This window comes from Anabas testudineus, chromosome 10 (assembly GCF_900324465.2).
Source record: "Anabas testudineus chromosome 10, fAnaTes1.2, whole genome shotgun sequence".
NCBI lineage: Eukaryota > Metazoa > Chordata > Actinopteri > Anabantiformes > Anabantidae > Anabas > Anabas testudineus.
Window position 1 is genome coordinate 12,199,764 of NC_046619.1, and position 23,114 is coordinate 12,222,877.

Consider the following 23,114-nt stretch of genomic DNA (forward strand, 5'->3'; position numbering starts at 1 on the left):
TATATATATATATATATATATATATATATATATATATATATATATATATATATATATATATATATATATATTACAAACTGACGCCCGTGGTTATGGGAAATCTTGGCTATTGTGCCAAATCGTGGACCTGCCCCCATTAACATTCAATCAGTCATTCTGATGCCAGCCAATGAAAGGTGGAGAGGGATGGAGAGGAGGACGGAGCTGCTAGACGGTGCGTTTTGACGCGGTGAGAGGAGGACAGAGCGTCACATCTCTCCAAACGCCCATCAAACTTTCACCACAGCCTGAAGAGAGGACCCAGTCCTCTGAAAGAGGCCCGTTAGAGACAGCAAGGACGCGCTGGAGTCTGGACAGACGGCTGCACAGCGATGGAGACACTACTGGCGATGAGTTTTGGTCCAGTTTGACCCTTCCTGTAAACCCCCCCCCCCCCCCTCCCTGAAAGCACCTTGTTCAGTTTTTCGTCCTTTTTGCAACAGAGTGACGGGAATGGAGCAAGCACCCAGCGCGCCGAGTCCTCCTCCCAAACCGGCCCATCACGAGCCCATCAGCTTCGGCATCGACCAGATCCTGGGAGCCGGTGGAGAGCAAGAAAATGGGCGCACGACCGGAAGACAAAGTGGATCCGATTTAAGCAACGGGGACGGGTATTACAGTTTAGGAAGCCCGACCGGGGCCGGTGCGCCCTCCTACACCGCGCTGTCTATCTCCCTCTCCGGTATAATGCCTCCGGTGGAGGCTTCAGGTTCTTACGGGGAGACCAGGAGTCTGGGCAGCCGGGGAGTGATTCGAGTCCCGGCCCACAGACCGGTGACAGCCCCGGGACCCCCAGCTCCTGTCCAGGGCGCTGTCCCCGGATTTGGAGGGCTGTGCTTCCCCTGGATAGGAAACAGGTTCGCCAAGGACAGGATATCAGGTAGGCCAGCTGTTAGACCTAATTAATATTTGATCATGTTTAAAACGTCACTAATTGCTGCTGGAAGAAATAAAACAACAAACACCTGCCTCAAATATTTGTAAAGTCTATTTACAATCAACTGAATTGTTTAACTTGAACACGTTAAGCGGATTAAACCAGATGAAAACAACAGAATAAAAGTTTACATCCAGATGATTATTAAACGGCTTGTTTGCATGTTTTACAGTTGAATTATTCATTTCTCCATCACGTACATCAGCAAACCAAGTGTACTAATGTACAGTCACACAGCCGCTGTATTATGTTTGTGTCACAGTAACAATGGGCTCAACATTTCATTTAAATTATCTAAAAATGTTATTATTAGGTTAAAATGACGTTGAATCAGAAAAAAGCCAATTTACTAGGCTGACAATGAATTTATTTAATTAATTATAGAGATGATAGAAATTGTGAATAATAGAGGTTGTAAAATGTTTTATGTGTAGAGTCTAGATTAAAGTTTAAACGTTAAATGTTTTATCGTTTAATCAAAGGCAGCTGCACATCTAGTTTTACTGAAGGGAGGGTAATAAGAGCCTTTATTAGCACAGGGCCTCTAATACACTAAGAAAAGATAAATAGGCCAATAGGCCCGCTGTCCTCTCTGTAATTAACAGAGATGATCTGTTAAAGACGATTCTTTGAACTGTGTTGTTTCCAATACTTTGTCCAGACTCATCTCTCACAATAAATTTCAGCTCGCATTTCTCACACGTGGCCTACACAGTCTGAAGAGGGAATTGTTGTCAAACAGGGCAGATATCTGTGATATATGGACTTGAATTTCCATACAGAGTGGGGAGTGAATTAGTCTGGTTGGAACTGTGTACAATCTCATCTTCCACTCACCGGTGCCTCTCTCTCTCTCTCTCTCTCTGCAGCAGCCCTGGTGCCGTTCGCCGTCACTCGGCGGATAGGACACCCTTACCAGAACCGGACACCTCCCAAACGGAAAAAGCCCCGCACCTCGTTCTCCAGAGTTCAGATCTGCGAACTGGAGAAGCGCTTCCACCGGCAGAAATACCTGGCGAGCGCCGAGCGGGCAGCTCTGGCCAAGAGTCTGAAGATGACGGACGCACAGGTCAAAACCTGGTTTCAGAACCGCAGGACCAAGTGGAGGTTGGTATGAAATGTCACATTCAAATCTAGGCTGTCAGAATTTACAGTTATACCAGTATTTCCTCACACAGAAAACCCGAACATTGCCGTTCTTCCTACGTTAACGTCGACATGTTCAAACACCAAACTTTCCTCGTTTCACCGATGACCCTGCGCGTAATTTCCTGTTAATTGACCCCGTGGACAACTGCATGAAAAAAAAAACTGTAACAACTAAAAACGACTTTTCCTGACATTGTTCTCTTTTTAAAAGTCTAAACTCTGCCAAACTGTAAAAAATAGATTATTAAAAAAACAACTTAATTTTATCTCAAATTGTACCTTTTTTTAAAAACAGCACAAACAGTCAATAAATCGTTTTTTATTTTGTTAATCATTCACCGTCAGAAAAACATTTTCATCTCTGCTCCGCCCTGAAGAGATTCTTTTATTTCCCATCAAAATAAGAAAAGAACACAGCGGTTTTTGTTTTGTTTTTTGTTTTGTTTTGTTTTGTTTTTTTTTGTGTGTATAGGAATTTGAACAATTCCAGACCCTTCCTGCCACCTCTTAATCTTACATAACCTGAATTTTGGATTTACTTATTAATAATAGTTCTCGGCTCGTCTTTAAGGAGACAGACAGCCGAGGAGAGGGAGGCGGAGCGTCAGCAGGCCAATCGTCTCATCCTGCAGCTGCAGCAGTCCGCCCTCCAGAAGTCCCTCAGCGAATCAGCGGTGTCGGATCCACTGTGCGCCCATAACTCCTCCCTTTATGCCCTGCAGAACCTCCAGCCCTGGGCCGAGGACAGGGAATAGGAACCAGCCAGTAGGCTGTAATCAATAAGCACCATCTATTATCCCTGGGAGGATAAGAAAATTCAATTAGACCTGCAGAGGACAGCGGGACTTACTTTGATCCATGCAATGGAGAAAAAATAAATAAATGCTGGACCAGAAAAACTGAAGGATGGTTCACAGCAGTTGAAGTGGATGGATTTGAAACTGGACCTGAAGTGATGGTGAGTGATTGCTGTTATGAAGCACAAACAAACGTTTCTTGGAGTCTATCTTGCAACTCTGTGCTTGGAAAAAAGGCGAGTTGTCAAATTCAAAAAGGAGCTAAAACAGGACTTATTGTGAAAATTCCTTGTCCCCTGTAATTGTTCTGGTTTGCTTTTACTTATTCTGCTAATTAGAATAAGTGTGAGAATGAAAATTACATATCTGAAGGAGGCTGTTACTCTGCGCAAGGATACATGATTGAATGTTTTGTGAAGATATTTTCCTCTCAACACATCTGTCTCTTTATTCTGAAGGACAAACTGGGCCATGCTTTAAAGAGCAGGCTGAGAAACACCAGTTATAAAAAATGGCAAAGCCTCCAATGTATGCATCACCAGACTGTGGAGAACGTGCATCAAATACGAGTTTTAAATAAATCTCCTGCTCTGTTAAATCAAAAACCAAAATATCTTCACAAAAAAACACGGATAAAAACGTGCTTCCATGTTTCTTTTAAGTTGTTCTGGGTCCTTAAAGCTCATTTATAAATATATATATCCCATCTGACTCCAATGCACCACCACAATCACCTGTACATAAACAGGCGTGGTACACCGTCTCATCCACCCCCTCCCAAAATGGTACATTATGGACAAATGCTATTGTGAGCCGTAAGAGAAGGGGGAAATAAATGTCATAATTAGTGGGGAGAGAAGTGAAGAAAATATGAAAGAGGCTGCAAGTTGGGTAATAAAGGGAATGATCCATGTTCAGTGATAGTGGTGACATATTTTTTTTCATATGCACAGTATTATGCTTTATTTGTGGGCTGTGTCCTTGAGGATTGAGGCATAGATGTACAACCCTTTTTGTACTTTTATTGTATATGTGTAAATAACAGTATAAACTGTTCTTGTGACTCTTCTCGCTCATGATCTTTACGATGCACCATTAAAAAAAAACAAATCGTTTTAAGGTTTTTAATACACAATCATTATAAGCTATGAAAAGAAGAGGGGGAAAGTTATGGAGACAAGGCAAAAACAAATAGCAGCACTGCTTCATTTTTGTTTCTTGAAAAGTTTATTGATAAATATAATGATTTTATACAATATTTCCGTAGACACATTGTTTCATTCTGACAGTTTTAAGCTGTCTGTCTGTACTGTATGCCTGTTTGTCTTCTTGTCTGTCTAGCTGGACGTATGTCTGGGTACATTTGAGATGAGCCGCGATGCATCTCAGTAAGGATTTTTATTACACTATTGGTTGCACAGTGAGCGGGCATGACAGTAAATCATTTCTAAAATCTGTATTTATTTATTTTTTTGTCCTGCTCAATCTTCACAATGATGGCTCTTGTTTGAAAAAAATGGCTTCCGTTCCTTCAGAATCAGTGAAAAGGTCTTTACTCTCATCTTCGGTCTTATTCGCTCACCTTTGTCTCCTCCTGTGTTCTTTCCTCCACCACGAGCTCCACTCCTCTGTCCCTCCACTCCCTCACAGTGAAAGCTTGGTCGACACGTTTAAGAGACACAACTGACGACAAAACTCTCTTCTCTGGCAGAAACACGGTTATTTCAGGAGCACTGACTGGAGTGTCCACAAGATGAAGCTACATGCAAAAATAAAAGACACTCTAATATTCAGGCAAACAAACTTTACATTAGGACACACGCACACACACTTAGACACATGCACATACCTGTATCACCCTGCATCTGTTTCAGCTAAGTTGACTTTTTATTTAACAATGAGGATGTGGAATAATTGCAGTTCTATATATCCAGTTCGACAGACAGACAAACAGACAGTCAGAAGCAGAAACACACAGACGGACACGAATGAGTCCAGACGGCAAGAAGAAGCCACAAATACAAGAGTGAAATATTTACAATCTAGTCATTTACAACACTGAAACACTGACCGACACCACTGAAAACACACACAGTAGGAGTTAAGACGGGGCTTTTTGGAGACTGTCGCAAACTGGCACGAGGCGTAATGGTGTCGCAGGCTGGCTGAGTTCAGAGTCAGCTCTGCAAACCTTTACAGGCCTGTGCCGGAATTTAGTAGACGACTGAAAACAGATGAGGCGACTCTGTGAGATGCTACACACACACACGCCTGACTTCCCAAATGCAAAAACTTACCAAGGAATTGAGTGTTTTGCCATCCCTTATTTATGGCACACATATGGTAAATATACCATAGGCCTCTGTCTTGCATGCTTCACAATAATACTAATATTTGTTGTACTGAACCGATATTTTTAAGCCTATAATCCACAAAATATACATTTGGTTGATCCCACTGCTGAGCTGCTTTCAAGATTGCCAGTTCTGTTTGCTAACCGTGTTCAGTTTCCTTATTTTAGAATGATGTTTGACCAAATGTGAAGAAATCAGTATTTACACAATGGCATGAGGGACACACTGTCCAAGATGACAGAAACAAACGAAGGAAACCGAGACATGGTGAACAGTCACAGAGTGGTCAAATTTAAGTCTGATTCAAGACATTTTCCAAAACCAGTGATGGTTTGTCACCAGGGAGTTGTTACAGCAAGACACGTTCCATGAAGTTTTATATCAAGCTATTCTCCTGCATGTCCACGTCTCCTTCGCCTCCTTTTTCCCTTTGTTCTTTTCTCGTCTCTCTCTCTCTCTGTACTTCTGTCTATAGCGTCATCTCCCTCCTCTATGCTGTCTAGATGACGTTTTCAAAGAGCTGAAGAGACCGCATGATGTTTTCATCCTGTGAAAAGAAGATGGGAATTGAAGAAGCTGTCCGTGAGGAGAAAGTCATCCAACAATCGCCATTTAATTCAGTTTACTGGCCACTGGGGGGCAGTGAAAGCCTGTAAACTGTTGGTGTTCTCTCTGCAGAGAAACACACCGATATGAAAGAGGGCGAAGACCATAATTAATAGAGAATAGAGAGGGTCTTGCAAACGGGATGAACAGTGAATCTGAGTGAACAAAAGTGTTCACTCAGTAACTGAGGTGTTACTAACATTTGCAAAGGCACAGCTGTATGCTGTTTGTATGGTACTGGGTTATTATTAGGGTTAGATTGTATTATTTAAACCTGTACTTTTTCTACTGTCACATGTCAAGATGGGTCTTCAGGATCATGAAAGAGGAAACAAAATTACCTCTTGACAAGAAAGGATGAATTCATCAAGAGTGACCACCCCATCTCTGTTTTTGTCCATTTTCTGTGACGGGAAATATAAACACACACATTAATGCACACGTTCATTGCTGTCTTGTTTCTTCTACACTGTACTTCTAAGATCATCAGTCACGTTCCTACCTGAAAGAAGGCATCCACATGTTGTTTGGGTGCGTCAGTCTTCAAGACAGGGTAGGTGTACTTCCCCATCATGTCGTATATCGCTCTGACTATGTCTGTCATCTCCTATGAGACAGAGCAGACACACACACAAACTCAGACACGAAGTGGACTGCAGTGTGTATCGCTGCAGATATAGAAAAAAGAATGCACTCAGTACCTCTTTGTTGATGTATCCATCTCTGTTGATATCATAAAGGTTAAATGTCCACTGGAGTTTCTCTGTGACAGAGCCCCTCAGCAGGATGGACAGAGCTGTTACAAAGTCCTGATGGCAACAGAAACACAAATAGCAAAACTTAAAAAAAAAACTAAAAATGACAGTTGGTTTGAATGATATTTAACCTCTTCAAAGCATGAATGTGCCAAAATGTGGATGTTACAGAATAAAACAGACCTCAAACTTTATGGATCCTGAATGTGCTGTGTCAAACGCATTAAACAGATAATGTGCGTAGGTGCTGGCATCTGCAGGACAAGAGGGAAACACCCGTCAGTGCACTGGTTGGAAAGAATACATAGACAAACAAAGGTACTGTAACACAACACACACACACACACACACACACACACACTGCATGTTCACCTCCATGTGGGAAGAACTGGGAGTATATTTGCTTGAAGGTTTCCTCATTGACAACACCACTTGGACACTCCTGGAAAGAGAGCGTCAGACAAAAAGAGGAGGTGAGAGACATACATTAGAGAGACAAACCCCAGGGCGGGTCAGGAAAAGAGGACAACAGAGGCTGATGGAAGCCGGGAGAGGGGTCATTGCATAAATCTTTATGTGATGACTTTTTAATAGTCAAATATTAAGTTTTAATTTTGTAGCAGATAAAACGCTATTGTCTAATTTCACCAGAAATGCTGCAGTTGCTTTTTTTCTCCCCCTCTAGCCAGGGTGTCACTGTTGAGTCTAGTTTTTACACAGCTTTATCTTAGTTGACAGAAGAGACACCATGTGCCCCTAATATGAGCAAATAAGCACATGTGTTTATGTCATTATATTTTGTTATTAAGTTTTACAAACCTTCTGACATCAGAATCATATTTATACCACAAAAGTAAAAATACATGTTTTACACAGTGGACAGCTCCTAGAGCTCAAATAAAATCTATCAGACTTATCAGAAGAAGTAAAAGACACTTCATTCATGTCAAAAATAATTAGATAAAATCCTGCATGTTGTAATTTAAGCCTGATGTCACTTAAACAAACAAGATATTTGGGGACATTGTTTGATTTTGTACATTTTATATATAAGTATCTGTTTCATCTTTGTCTTTGTATGTCTGAAGATGACAAATTTAAGCAGAAAGAAAAGTCACACTTACATTCTTGAAGCCCCTGTAGAGAACTTGTAGCTCTCTTTTGCTGAAGTTGGTTTGAGCTTCTAGCTGGTCGAGGCCCTCTGGTCGATGGCACACCATGGTCATCTCCAAGTCATCATCAGCTTTATCTGATGAAACAAAAACAAGGAGAGAACAAATAAAAAATGTTTTAATTCTTTACCACATGACTTAAAGAAAGAGCGCAGCTTTACTGCACACATGTTGTAACTACGGTAAAATCTTTCTGAAAAGTCAGAAATGGTACAAAGAGTAACACACACACACACACAAAAGAGAGAAGTGCAGGAGAGGATGAGAGATGGAGGTGCAGAGAGGTAAAGGTCAGTCAGAGAACTCCTGTGCCTCCTCTCACCAGTCCTATCATTAACAACTCATTACTCTCCTCGCTGCAGGGGAGGGGAGAGAGGACAAACCACTGACTCTGAGACAACACACATATATAGACACACAAAAAAAGTGCTCTACATTTCTCTCTCAGACACTCGTCTGCACATTTGCACGAGCACACATCTTTTCTAGAGCAATTTACACAATAACGATTAGGCATCCTGTTAAACTATGTCCAATTTAACAGAAAACAGACAAATTATAATGATTAGGAGGATTATTGGAGTTCTAATATCTGATTGGAGTTCTGATTGTGGCCTTGTTTGCCACATTTATCGTTATCATATATGTAAAAATTAAATCCTTATATCAGATTACACAGAACTGTCCGTGTCTGAGTTACAACAGAACCTCAGTAGGAAGTGGTTTGAATTGAGGTGGGTACAGTGAGTACACAGCACAGACGGGTGAGCAAAAGTATCTTTAATGGCTCCCGTTCTTTAACTGAGTGTCACAGAGTTGAAGGTTCACGCTGTCCTTGACAATCCAGATTTTGAAACCTCAACAGAAATAGAAACATTTTTATCTGTGTGGCAAAACCATTAGTGCTTTGCAAAGCTTCATTACACCAAAGTCTTTTCAGTTCAACTTCAATAAATCACAGGTACCAGGTCGGCATTTTTAGTCTGTAAGGGAGTGAAAGCTTCATCTTATGGGTAAATTAAACCACGGTCAACACTCTCACCTTGTCAGATACAGGATCTAGTGTTTCCAATTTATTCCTCAGCAGGATTATTTGTTTAGATGCTGTAACTGCATAGAAATGTGTTTGAATTTAAGCATCAGGTATGATATTATAAATATCTCATCAATGTGCAATTATGTGACAAAATAAAATGCACTTAATTTAAAGGTGTAACAGTCAGTTTATTTTATTTTTCACAATATTTCACTATATTGTGCAGCAAGAGCGTAATGCACTGTGTCCATTCATTTTCTGTGTTAGCATCATGACTTTGTGTAACTCATGATACTGAGTTGTCCCTCTATGTATAGCTCCTCATCCTTTAGTTTAACACAGACACAGACACACACACACACACACACACACACACACACGCTCCACTCACAGAGCCCCTGAAGGTCATTCATTTCATAATTTAGTCACTTCAGTCAGTCAGTGTCACATTGAAGTGCAGACTAATGCCCAAGGTGGGATTATTCACACCAAATTTCCAGTTGTCTTAAGGTATATTATTTACTGCAAAAAAATAAATAAATAACAAAAAGCCACATGCCAAGGCACACAATAATGCAGATCCTGAACACAATAGTAGCTATGCATTTTTGTTGTTGTGGTTGCCTCAACATGCTTACATAAAACTTAACAGTGCAGGACGTCCCATCTCAAAGGTCAATGTACAGCAACATTTTAAAGCTGCTGCACCTATCGCTAAATGTATGACAGAATTCTAGACGCGTGTTAACAACAGAACAAGAGTAAACCTCAGAGAGTCAGATAAATCAGATCAAATGCTGTTTGGACACAAAGCTTTTTCAATATTTTGTCTTGTACTCTGATTATTATAAAATCTATTGTATCAGGGAAAAAAAACTTCAGCAATAACAAAATAAGTGATATTTATCTTAATTCCACAGGTGAGATATACAATATTAAAACTGTATTATAAAACACCAAAATAATATCAAGGAAGGAAATATAGTGTAGAGAATACAATATATACAACACAATGTATTCATATTAGTCATTAGAACACAACTATACATGCAAAATATTCAATGAAAGCAAATATGTGACAACAACACAAGTGATGATGTCTGTTTTAAAATGATTCATCTGATTAAATTATTTTGAAGACTGGTTTAGAATATCAGCAGCAGCACAATGTGGCAGCTCTCTTAAGTAAATATAAAAGAAAACTTAACTAGAGGAGTTTAAGAGTGTGTTTTTCCACCAGTACTGAGCAGACGGCAGCATCTAACATCTCTAACAAACAGCATGTTCATAGTTTGTGTTGTTTTGTAACATGAATAATACAGATCTTTTTTCTTTTTTTTTACACATTGACAGCATAAAAAGGCACAATCCCTCCATCATCTTTGCAGTTTGGGTTAGTAGTTGTAGCACTGACTCACCCTCCACAGTGATGACTCCCAGTAAGTGCAGCATTTTGACGGCCCCACAGCACAGCAGAATGATGGCTATAGTGTGCAGGCTGTTCTCACTCTGCTCCTCTCTCTCCATTATGATTAATTATTTCCTCCTGCTGGACTTGTTAACAGGTAACTTTCTCTTATTCTTTTTTTTGTTTGTTTTGTTTTCCTTATACTGACTGTAGCTTTTATCTTGTACAACTAGACTCTGATTCCACTCAGCTACAGTTTCTCACGTCGCCTCTTGTGCCTATAAAGTTTCTCTCCATCCTGTTTTCTTCTAGTCAGCACTCACCTGCCTCTCTCTGTCTCTGCCTTTTTATCCCCATGTCTCACTACTCCCTGGGGCATGTCTCTCTTTTACCCCGACCTTCTCTCCATCCCACTAAGTCCCTCTCTGCCCATCCCCTTCCCTCCCTCTCTGTTAGAGTCACTGTGCCCTTCACTCTTTAGAAACAGGCTTTTACCTGTGAGTCCAACCTGAACACACTCTAATAATGATAAATTCAACTTCTACTCTATGACCTTATGTGTTTGTTTTGTGACTGTTCACGCTCGTGCATGTATGTGTGTGTTAAGCAATGAGCAGATCAGCACTTGAATAATTGTCCCCATTATGACACAGTCATCCTCAAAGGATGCGAGGCTTAACCTCCTACAAAGTGACTTCTTTGACTTAACAGGGCTGGGACAATATGCATATCACTTACATAAACCAGGACCTATACCAATCTCGTTTACCTGTAAAAACTTGTTTAACTGTAAAAATCTGGGTGTCGGAAACTTTTCTACTTCTTAATTCAAAGAAAACTGAGATTCTGGTCATCAGCCCACCTCAACACCAACATAAATGTGATTTTTTTTAACCTTAATTCTTTTCTCAGTCAAAAATCGTGGCGTGATATTTGGTCTTTGCTTCTCTATATCACTAAGATTGTCTTCATTCACCTACGTAACACTGCTAAAATTAAAATGGTCCAGAATGCTGCTGCTAGAATTTTATCCAGGATATTTTACCATTACCATTTCTTCGGTTTTAGCTTCCCTCCACTGGCTCCCCATGCTTCTACTGACATATTCAATCCTGAATGGAAGTGGCCCTTCATACCTGTCTGATCTCTTGAACCCTTGTATTCCACCTCTCACCCTTCGCTCTCTTAATACAGGGCTCTTGTCTGTCCCCGAAGTCAAAAAGAAGTCAGCAGGCTGTAGGGCCTGGGAGGTTTTTAAATCAAAACTTAAAATACATTTATATGCTCTAACATTCAATTAGTGGCAGGGATTCATACATGTTACCAGTACATGAGTGGTGGGTGAGTTTCAGTCTTTATTCCAGTGTAGCTCATGCTGTCCTGCAGATGAGATCACAGCATTAATTCAGACTATAGGTTCTTCTACTAGGGCTACTCAAGGGGAATTGCTGGGTTCTCTCTATGAGTTTTGTGAAGTGCCTTGAGATAATTCTGTTATGATTTGGCACTATGTAAATGCACGTGAATTGAATTAACCTGTATGAGCCAGCAGGGGGCAGCAGAAACTAACACATAGCCCACAATAAAGCTGCCATATACACTTCATTACATTATTACTTAAGATTTAGCAGATATGTTTAGTCATATACAAGGCTAAGAACATCTGAATAAAATGTCTTCCCTGTCAGATAAAATGTGGTGCTATATTCAAATGTACTCACGCACAGTAGTAAAATCTACAATAAAATAAATACGGGCTTCTTTCTATGGTACCTGTGCATTGTGACCAGCTGGTATTTATTTATCGTGTAGAAGTGACCATAAATATGAGCTGTGATTGAAGCGTGGCCACTGGCTGACTGCAGGGGGCTCTGCTGTATCAGGAGGTTTCCCACAGTGTTGTCAGCTGAAGGTTTGCTTTATTTACTGTTCTTGAAATAAAGCAGCAGTCCTGGGTAAAATTAAATAGAAACGGCAAGACTGGCGTTTAATTTAATTTGCCACACATTTAAAAGAGGCTCAGTGGAGAAAACAATAAGGATGATTAAGTGTTTATTGTGCCTTTTAACATCATCAACCCTGAGCTGGCTCCAACTGTGACCAATCAACAGCATTTCTGTCGTGATAAAACACGCAGATACACAGCACAAAAAAGTTCTGAGTCACAGTAAATCCAATATTACAGACATCCTGTGGCATATTATACCATAAATACTAAAGGAAACCTGCGATGTAGTTCTTATTTATTACAGTAGAAGAAACAGATGTGTAGTAAATTCATTCACTAATTAGGTTTGCTGCAGTCTAAGTTGCGTTTGGCTGAGTTATGTATCAGATTAGTGTCAGGTAGATAGTGTCCTGGCTCATAAACACAACTGCACAACTCACAGACACCAGTTCCAGCAATTCGCCTTTATTAAAAGGCAACACAGGCAATGGCAGGCAAAGACCCGAGTGAAGGGCAAAGTCAACAGACTGGCAGTGATTAGTAAAAAGCCGGCAGAAAAGGCAGGCAAACAGAGAGCAGGCAAAAGTCCAAAAAGATGCAGGGGCTTGAAAACTGGCAGGCAAATGAGCGCACACAAAAAGGGTGGAAAGCTGCAGCTGGGATGGCACAGTAGACGATTTGGCAGAGTCCGAGTGGGAAGGGTATATACTAGGGAGCTAATGAGGAAGTGGAGAACAGGTGAGCAGGTGGAGGGAGCAGGCGAGTGTGAGAGGTCTGGTCTTGTCATGGAGTTTGTTGTCAAAAATAAAAATAGCCTCTAGTACGACATCAGCTTCAACATTATTTAACTGACCCCTAGATTTTTCTGTGACACATTAAAGTATTCATGTCATTTTCACGAGAAGCTCTTACTGTGGAGCCCCCTGACCCAATGGGACACTGGGCCTGTTAAGCCTGTTTAATAATCCATCCGTGGACACGGATATCAGCTCCGCTGCAAAGGAACGATTCCTTCTGTTTAATGACACGAATAGTTCCTGAGTATTCGAATATTAGATTAATTGAGGGGAAAAGAACTTTAAAAGTAAGATTAGATCTTGGACACAGTGTGGAAAGGTGGTGGTTATTTATATCTAGTTAGTAAGTTACCTGTAAAAACTTTTTTATTGCTACCAGGTGAGGTCCAGAAACCCACATGATTCATGCTCCAAACTGAATCTGCAAACTCAGCGGGTTGGGTAAAGCTAAATTAACCCAACCTAGAAAGCCATTCTGGGAGCTTCACTTCCATCCGTTACACTAGCTATTATGTGGCTGCGGAGTTTAAGAGTGACCAAAAGCCTGAACTGCTTTTCTTTCAGAGTTTATTAGGAGTGTCAAGTGGTTGCTCGAACTGTCAGCAAAGAAGGAGCTGTCTCCCTCTCCAGTCAGCACCCTATCACAAGAAGTACAAGCCCAGAAAGCCTAGAAACAGGATTTAACTTCTAGCTTACTCTCTAACCATGACGGGCTCTTGAATTTAATGTTAGCTCTTATTTCTGCCCCATCTCTTCCTTTCTTCTGCTGCCCACCAAATACCCATTTCTCCTCCGCTCCTTATCTCGCTCACTCTGCCAAACTCTCCCCTCACTCCGCCACTCTATCCCTGCCACGCTCTCTCTTTCCTTCTCATACGACGTCCTGTAATCCTTGCCGGAGTACGTCATTTGCATAATCTGAATTAGCCTAATCTGCTATTCTGGCGGAAATGAAGAAGGCTTGCTCTCACCGGGCCTCTCCAATGGTGGAGAGCGCTCTCCAGCAAAGTAGCTGCTTCACTGGCTCTGTGTTCCTGGGAGGTTATATGGAGGAAGTATATTAAAAATAGATTTTAAGTTGCAACAGTCCTATTTACACCATGAAAAGCAGCATACACAAGTGGTGCAAATTTGAGCTCGTATTGTGAGACGCTTTGTTTTATTAGTCAACATCCCAACCAGTGGACACAAGGTCAATCTCTGAGAGGCCTTTGGGTGGTTCACGGAAAGTTCAATGACTCACAAAAGCACAAGTAGAGAGCCACGTGCATACACTCATCACACATTTCAGAAAAAGTCAAACATGAACACATTATTTTAAGGGTCATAGAAGGATTAAACCACCGCTGCGTCTAAAACGATATACTGTACACTCTTATTCATGCATATTGACAAATACAGTTTGTTTCCGAACTAGTCTTCAATGTGTGAAGAAGTGTTAGAAGGTGTTTGCAGCGTTGTAAGTAAGTGTGTATGTACAGGGGAAACATACACACACACATACAGAAACCTACAAAATGTCACTTCTTACCATATTAACGTGTCACTGCCACAGTCAAATATAACTCTTTCACACACACGTAACAGCATGCCAATATTGAGTTTGGAGTAAATACATGTCTAGACTCGGAATCTGCAAAAAATACACAAACACACACGAAAGCATGCACACACTGCAGCATGCCAAGAGAGAGGAGAATGACGAGATGACTTAATAAGCACTCGCACCAGCTAATGGGAGCGTGGGTGATGGAGAAAGGGAGCAAATGAGAGAAAGGAGGAAGGCATAAAAAAAAAAGAGAGAAAGAGAGGGGAAGGGAGAGGTATGGAGAGGAAGGTGCCAGCAACAGATTGTGCTGGTGGCATGTGAATGCAGCAGGAGACATTAGAAGAAGGCAGATAAAGAGAAACAAGCTGTAAACGGAGTAGGAGCATGAGGAGGGGGAAACTACAGAAAGGAGAGAAAGTAATGGGGTAAATGGAAGAGAAACAATGTGAAACTGTGGGAAAAAACAGACTAAAGGGAGACGATTCACTGCTGCACAATGAGGAAGGCAGAGATATAGAGGCTGAAAACAAATTAAAATTTCACCAGGGAGCAGAAGGAAAATGCAAGGAGGAAACATTTCTAGAGAGATGGGTTGTCAGAGGCCACCACAACAGGTGAGGAGAAAAGCCGCCAGACAAAACCAGGCAGACAAGACAACAGGTAGGAGAAAACCCACACCACAGACAGACTGTCAGGAAAGAGACAAGAACACAAAAAAACGGAGCAAGCTGCAAGAACAAAGAGGAGTCTTGATGAATACAGACATTCCAGACAAGCATGAATGCAAATATTCAGGCAGGAGCAGGATGCAAACACAGTGTGGCGTCTTTTTTTTTTTTTTTTTTTTTTTAGAGCACATTGATGAGCTTGTGCTCAGAGAATCAATCATGTAGAAATCTAATCTTCCAATATTACAGCCACGCAAAGGGCTCTCCCTCAGTGTTGCGATTCCAAATAACACATTATCTGCAGGACCACGGAATAGGTAGTCGCACACAATACTGTACAAACCCTCCTGCTGCACTGATCCCGCATGCAGCCAACATGTCAGACCAAGGCAAGAGAAAGATGGTCCCAGCACACAACGCCAAAATAACAAACTACTTCCAAATAGCTCCGGCTCATACATCTGTCCTTTTAATGTTTGTGTGGGGCATTTGTGGAGGTAAAAGGGTTTCTCATTTGCAGAAAGAGTCATATTTCACACATTTGCACCATGTGAATGCATCTACAACCACCTCATTTTTCAAAAGAGCAACAAATTTACACCTTGCATTTTAAAAAGCCCTAGGGGAAATGTGTTTGTTTGAGCTACTGAGAGAAAGAGAAAAAAGCTTATTCATAGTATGCACTCACTTGGAAAATGTCCTGCATGGTCTAATTTGCACTGGAAAACCAATAATAGCCTGCCTCAACAAATATAGTTACACAATTTACACATTATTAATGGGATATTTTTACTCTGGCACTGATCCCCTGCTCAGTGTGCCCATTCATTGGAGCAGCCAGGTTGGATTTGTTAGATTTATGTAAATGAGATTTACAGGATTTTATTAGAATGAGTTACGAGGGGTTTCTCACTGGCAACAGGTTTGCATTAAAAAAAAAAAAAAACACCCTCGCTGTATCATCTGCATACTCGCATCTCCTTCACATGACTGCTCTGTCTCTTTCACATGGCCTTGACTTAGTTAGGAATACCCCAATCTCATCAAACTCCCCTCACCCACTCCCCGAACCACTCCCGCCCCAAAACTGACATCTTTTGTTGCCATGGCTACCGTGCTTCCAAGGTAACAGCAAGACGGAAAAGCAGTGTGTGAGCAGAGTGACAAATACCTTCGACATGTGTGTGTTTACCAGTGTCGATGCTGGCGTTTGCACAAACAGCCAGACAGAGCGAGTGACACGCACGCACGCACGCACGCAAACACACACACACACACACACACACACACACACACACACAGAGAGACTCAGACTCATACATAGTCAAAGAAGACGTCTCTTACTTTCCTCCCTTGGTTTGTTCTGTCAAAAAAGATATGCTCAAAAATAATCACATGGGTGCACACAAACACCCACCGCATGGAGCACTCAAACTTTTGCACAATAAAAACATACTCTTCTCTCCTCAGGGAACACCTGTTGGTCTCGCGCTTCCTGCCCTCCTTCTTGCATCTGAACCAAAGTACCAGTTATTAATCTTTCCTCTGCAGCCTGTGTAGTACGTGAGCTGTTTATTTGTGCTATAGTGAGCATAAAAGTTTCACTGCTCGTACGAATGCATGTATACGTGTTTGTGTGTGTGTGTGTGTGAAAGCATACATTGTGTTTATGTTTACATACAGTATATGTGTATGTGTGTGTGTGTGCATATGAGTGTCTACGTGGGTGTGTCGGTGTTTGTGTGTGTGTGTGTGTATCCTCACCCCTGGACGGCCTCCTCTGTTTAGTCTGCATGGTCAGTGTACCCACCACAGCCCCCATGTTTGCTGTCGTCGTCGTGGAAACAAGCGCGTCTGTATGCTGAAGTCTGTGTCTCTCCGTCACGTGTTTCAAAGGCTAGAACACACACACACACACACTCACTCGCCCTCTTTCCTCTTCTCATCCTCCTCTCTCTCCTTCTCCCCTCCCTCTTTCTCAATGGCTGCTCTTGCCAGAAACCCTCTTTCTATCATCCATCCTCTCATGCTTTCTTACTCTATCTCGTGGCGCTCCACCTCTCCCTCTCTCTTGCTCCCCCCATTCTCCCCACACTCTCCTACTCTCTATGTCCCACCCCCAATTCCCTGTTTTTTTATTAGGGGTTGTAGCCTCCCACCCTCCCTCTCTCTCACTCCAGCTCCCTCCCACCTTTGCTGCGAGCCAAACGCCAGAGAGGAGCATCAGTGATTCTGTATGAAATCGCCAGGATGTTGATTCACTAAATTATAAATTAATATGAGTGTACCCATCGATTTGTAGACGATAACACTCCATGAAAAACACAACAAACATGCCCTGTTACGTTTTCACACCAAAATGCCTCTGTTTTCCTCTGATGAAAGACAAACATGCTAATAGATGCAGGCTCAAATTGACTGGAGAGGTAAATATGAATTATGCGTGAAGGGAAACGTGCATTTGACAAAATTAGGACAATCCCTGTGCAGCACTTCCGTTTTTCCTCAACAACGCTGCTTGTTCATCTAAAGGCCATTTCAATCCATCAACATCTCTATTTACTCTGTCTGCCATTCCTGTTCATTCATCCGTGACACCACCACGTATACACTCATGTGATGGATAAAGGGATGGAGAGGGTGTTTGAGGAGGCAGATTTTCTCTCAGGGCAGGAAGAAACAATGGAAGCGAGACATGAAGACGGCAAGAGAGCAGAAAGGGGAGAAAAAGCTTAAAGTCAAGATTGTGAAGAGAGAGAGATTAAAAACTGAAATATGTGATATTTAATAAGGCAGTAATAGACGGATCAAGACGAGAGGCAGCTAATACTGCTGGAGTGTGTGCTCTTGTCGGGAAGAACTGCACACACCAGATTAAATCACTTTTTAATGAGAGCCTGATCAATACTAACAAGGTAAACAGTCTCACGTGATGAAAGACACTCACACACGACAAACTACATTCAACACGCTGTGTTTGTGCAAAATGAAAAAGAAAATGGCTAAAGCAGTGTTTACAGTAAACAAAGGCAGCAATAACCACACACTGTAAAATTCCTGCTTTCAATAATTTACTCATGTAAATGTACAGAAGTAATAGAGTGATGTCAACTTAAAGTAGAAAAGTAAAAGTGTTTATAATGCAAACAGCATACAGTTCAAAATTTTATGTTGTCACATACATTATGTTCCCACGGGACAATGAATATGTAAACAACAAATTAAAAATGATGTAGAACATTTAAGGCAGAACTGTGGTGTTAGCAATGCAGTTATATTATAATTATTAATAAATTACTGGGAGAGAGAACTGTGTATATTTTCTGCATGGTTGTGTCTGCAAAGTAACAAGTAAAGTAAATAATCATAGCTGTTAAGGTAATAACACTGATGCTCTCATATGGCCCATCTAGCCTTGGGATACAATATTTAACATGTCATTGTACACTATAATAAAAGTTACTGTTTGTTTCAAGGACCAAAATGTTTCCAATATTCTTCTCGGCCCCTAAATGTGCAAAGAAAATAATGTTACAGAGTTACAATTGCTTCAGCGAAGCATGCACATGTCAGGTTTTATGGCCAAATTTTGCGTAGCTGAGTTGGAGAATAGACACGTTGTCCTTTTATATCAAGCCAGCCGTCAGTAATAATGCTTCTGAAAATGTGGCTACTCCTCTAAATATGGGGCACTTTTTGTCTGCTGATGGTGAATAATGAACCGGGCGTGATTGTTATGAAGCCATATGGGAAGATTTAGCTGGGAAGATTTAGTTTGGTGAGTAAAAAAAAAAAAGTGCAATCTGTTTCTGTGAAAATGTGCTCATGAATGTTTGTGTGTAAAACACACACACAACACACAGAGAAAGACAGAATGGACGGCGGTGGGGAGTAGTATGTTCACCCTGCCCACACACACACATGCTTACACAGATATGTACACACATACATTGTGCACATGCATCAACCGTGAGCGAGAGAATGGCTGATCATACAGTCAGGTCTCCATGGACTCCGTGCAAACAGCATGCAGCACCATGGAGCGTCACCATTACCTGCTGCACACACAAATACTGTGGTCTTTCTCTCTGCTTGCTCTGCTACAAAACACAGTGCTCGTATTGTGACTGCAGGAATATAGGATATCAAAATGATTTCTCCCTGTCTTAGCTGCCCCCTGCTTCACCTTTACCCTTAAACCTCGTCTATCCATTTCTCTCCACCCACTCATCTATGAATTTGTCTCCAGGCATACAGCCCACGCCAACACGCCTTTACCTAGCCATCACTCCATATAAAACTCTTTGCATGCATCAGCCTGGTGTTCCTGTCGTTTCAAACACCATTCCTGGCTTGTTACAAACTCAAATTTCCATCTCTCGCTATCTCCCTCCGGTCTCTGACAGGCCCGCTTCCATTGCACTGACAGAAATGCGTCTCTTTCTAGTAATCATTTCAAAGTGTGTCTGTGGAGCTAAGAGAAAGAGCAAGAGGTTCGAGTGTGTGTGTGTTTGTTTTAGTGTTTGTGTTTACAATATTGGTGCTGAATTGCCTGGTGTTTCCCTTCAGGTATGTGAGGGAATGTCTGCAGACTGTTTTACAAGAGCCCTGTCACACATTTAAGGGAAAAGAGGATAAGAGAGATAGGATGGGAGAAGAACAGCAAGACAAGGAAGAGATAGGTAAGAGCAGTAGAATAAGATAAAACAGCACAGAGAGAGATAGTAACATACAATATTTGGCAATGAAAGAAGAATAATCAAAAGGAGGAGGAAACACACCAGGAAAGCTTCCAGCAGGAGATTAGAGTGTGATGCGGAGAGCAGAAGAAAAAGAAAGAAGTGGGTAACAAGAGCCAGGAGAGTGGGCGAGTGGCATCGGAAGAAAGAAAAGGCAGAGAAGAGAGCGTGAGTGGAACATGCAAACATTACATTTCCGGAGAAGAGGAGGGAAGAACAAAGAGAATGAGAAAAAAATAGGGGAGCAAGTGTGAGAGAAAATGAAACTCTAAAGATCTTGATTAAGATTGAAATGCTGGGTGGAAGCTTTAGAAAATCAGCTCAGCTCTTCAGAGCTGCACATTCAGACCAACCTCAGTGTTAACCTGCAGGCCTACAACCGAAAAAAGTCCCCCTTCATCCCCGCAGTTATAGGTAATAAATAAATCAAGCAGCTGCATGTCACTGTTTTTTTAAGCACGCGAGGCTATGTAATTACTTATCAGGAGCAGCATAGCTTTTAACAGTGAAGAGCATGTCTATTAGCAAAATCAATACTAATATCTACCACTGTCCAAATTACTTCTTGCATAGGCATCCCCCTGTATCTTTATTAGTGGCCGCATGCTGGGCCTCTTGCTGGCTCTCATCAGATTATGAAAAAAGTGAATGAACAAAGCAGCCTCTGGTGTCGTCTGGAGAGAGGCAGAAGAGAAGGATGCAAGGATGTAGGCACACAGCCTACAAATCTAAATGAGAACTAATGATCGAAGGGAGGAAAGATGGACAAGAGTAAAAAGAGAAGTAAAGTTAAAAAAAAGCCAGAATTTGGAGTGAGGCTAGTCAGGAGATACAGTTTGAGTTGGAGACAGAGAGTGATTAAAGAGGAGATCAATAAGGAAGATTTAGACACAGACAGAAGAACTGGGCAAAAGGAATAGAGCCGTCTATCGCACAGTTTGTGCTCCCTCACTTCCTCATGGTTAACAAGATCGACAAAAATATCTTAGTAAACAAACACAAATGCTGAGGAAGACAGGACAGCAGGAAAGTACTATTCATGACTCAGTAGGTTGTTTAAAGACGTTTCTCATGCAGAATTCAAATAGGAACAGGAGGAGCTGTGACTCACTATAGTTCGGAAAGGGAGCTGGTTGACTTCCAGTAGCTGCTAGTTGTTAGTGTCAAATGATTAAATGCTAAGTCAGAAAGGAAAAAAAAAAACTATAAAATAAAATAAAAGTCATCCCACATCTGCACAATCACTCGATCAGGTCACAGGAGCTTTCTTGTTAAATCATCAGTTGTTTTTAACTAGGCTTTGGACTGATGCTTGGATAAGTCAAACTATTTCAATGCTTCATTTTTCATAATTTAAGAAAAAACTGTTTATCAATTAAATACATGAACATTTAGTGCAACTAATGTAGATAACTGCTAACCACGAATCCTTGACCTGATGCATAAAAGGGCATCATGTAATGTTTACAGACATGCTAACACACTCGAGTTTTTTTTTATCAATGGGTTATTTCCAGTCATTCATTGATGAACATCCCGCATTCATGAAGAAATACTGTTTACTGTGGAGTATGTGAATGTCAGTGAAAGAATGACAAATTCTCCTATTTCTCTCTTATTTTTCTTTCAGATTTTGATTTAGTGCATGATTGTCTTTTTCCTTTCTGCACATGGCCACAGCTTTCTTATTTCTGTGAGGTTACAGACCAAACTCAGGGGCATAGATTACTTTGGCAACAGGTGGCCCATTGTGTAAAAAATTTGTTTCTGCTGCCTCAGTGAGTTAGAAAGTTAAGTTTAAAAAAAATGAATTTTTATCTGTGGGGCTTAATTAGAGCAATGGATACATAGCTAAAATGACTAATTAGACCCTCGATTGACGAATGTTTGGATAAACTTTATATCTAATAATCGTCTATAAGTAAACTTCAAACTATCTACATGCAATGACATGCAATACAATGACATCCTTGTTCTTTCTGCACTTATAGGTCCAGTAAGTGCTAAAAGACAAAAACTTTTTTTAAATGTTGCTTTGAATTCAAATTAAGTGAGATGTTTGTTGTAGCGCATGTGATGCTGGTACCAATAACTCTTTACTCTGTATTGCTCTCAGCTCACCTGTCACATTAATTTAGTTCGAGTGATGTGCGTCACTGCTGTACAGACTCTACCCTATAGTCACAGCTATCTATATTCATCATCATGCATGTCCTTCGTTGGCTCCAGCACTGCAAAGGCCTTAAGGCGAGCACAGGGATGAGCTGCGTGTGGAAATAAATAGCATCGAAAATGTTGTTTATCTTTGAAGAACTCAGCGAAGCGTTGCCTTCAAATATGCAAATAAAGTGTCTTTATTTATACAGCATATTGATTTTTTATTTATTAATTCACTCAAATGTGGTTTTAATTTGCAACACTGAAAGATCAAACGCTGACAGAAGATCCTAAATCATGAGCAGGTTTTTTAAATGGAAATGATGCTACTTCCAGTGAATGTCTACACAGTGTATTTTGGCATGAGGAAATATAAGATATGAGGTTGTAATATCACAATTCCATCATTACTCGCTCATACTCAGTCACACACAAACCCACACATGCTTGGGGCATGGGATTAACCAGAAACTCGTTTTCATGTTGCCGTGTGCCTAATAAAGGTCTTTTGCTGGCTTAATTGGCCCTTTCGGTGCACTTCTTTTGATGTAGAGGGATGAGAGAGAGGGGTGGAAACTGTAAAGCCTATTAAGAAACGGGGCTACTCTTTAGCCCTGCAGCTGATGGAAACGTTGAGCTAAGCGCAACATGTTCTCCAGAAGACTCATATGAACTCACGCGTCTATTTCCACGCATTCTGCTGGCCCCAAACTAAAACTCTACATAGTAAGTGAAACTTCAAACAGCTGGAGTGATCTTAGAGTAGGACAAGGCTATCTGAGAGAGAGAGAGAGAGAGATGTGAGGACTCGAGAGAGTGGTAGAGACAGAAACCCTGGGATAAACAGTAAAAGCAGACAAGTAGCCAGAGACCAAGAAAAAAGTCGTATGGAGAACACAGAAGGAAAAACTTGAAAGAAGAAACACACAAATATGGAGGTGAAATGAGGTGAGAGCAAGAAAGAAAAGAAAGAGAGAGAGAGTATGTGTAAAAATTTGCTTGA

The 23,114-nt window shown here is 41.1% G+C and overlaps 2 protein-coding genes across 4 annotated transcripts in view; one reads left to right on the plus strand and one right to left on the minus strand.

Annotated features, from left to right (window-relative positions):
• Positions 1–418: 418 nt before the first annotated feature.
• Positions 419–2,880, plus strand: LOC113160084 (T-cell leukemia homeobox protein 3). Its single transcript, XM_026357139.1, has 3 exons — positions 419–919; positions 1,846–2,083; positions 2,697–2,880. Exons 1-3 carry the CDS (start codon positions 493–495, stop codon positions 2,878–2,880), a joined length of 849 nt encoding a protein of 282 aa, XP_026212924.1. The 5' UTR covers positions 419–492.
• Positions 2,881–4,145: 1,265 nt separating this feature from the next.
• LOC113160085 (Kv channel-interacting protein 1) overlaps positions 4,146–23,114 on the minus strand; it is a 32,158-nt gene continuing 13,189 nt past the window's right edge. For 2 of the 3 annotated variants that reach the window (XM_026357140.1, XM_026357142.1), the window contains exons 2-8: positions 7,762–7,886; positions 7,010–7,079; positions 6,821–6,891; positions 6,584–6,691; positions 6,385–6,489; positions 6,224–6,286; positions 4,146–5,823 (exon numbers count right to left, since the gene is read on the minus strand). In XM_026357140.1, coding sequence (XP_026212925.1) covers positions 5,776–5,823; positions 6,224–6,286; positions 6,385–6,489; positions 6,584–6,691; positions 6,821–6,891; positions 7,010–7,079; positions 7,762–7,886 — 590 coding nt within the window. In that variant the 3' untranslated portion in view covers positions 4,146–5,775. Of the gene's footprint in view, positions 5,824–6,223; positions 6,287–6,384; positions 6,490–6,583; positions 6,692–6,820; positions 6,892–7,009; positions 7,080–7,761; positions 7,887–16,979; positions 17,135–23,114 lie in introns of those variants that run through there. The other variant, XM_026357141.1, reaches the window with a different exon arrangement.

What these genes read in the sequence shown, in the direction of transcription:
- LOC113160084 (XM_026357139.1), top strand. Translation starts at nt 493, where the DNA reads ATGGAGCAAGCACCCAGCGCGCCGAGTCCTCCTCCCAAACCGGCCCAT. An exon ending in CGCCAAGGACAGGATATCAG is followed by an intron (nt 920 to 1,845) that starts GTAGGCCAGCTG and finishes CTCTCTCTGCAG; the next exon opens with CAGCCCTGGTGCCGTTCGCC. An exon ending in AACCGCAGGACCAAGTGGAG is followed by an intron (nt 2,084 to 2,696) that starts GTTGGTATGAAA and finishes CTCGTCTTTAAG; the next exon opens with GAGACAGACAGCCGAGGAGA.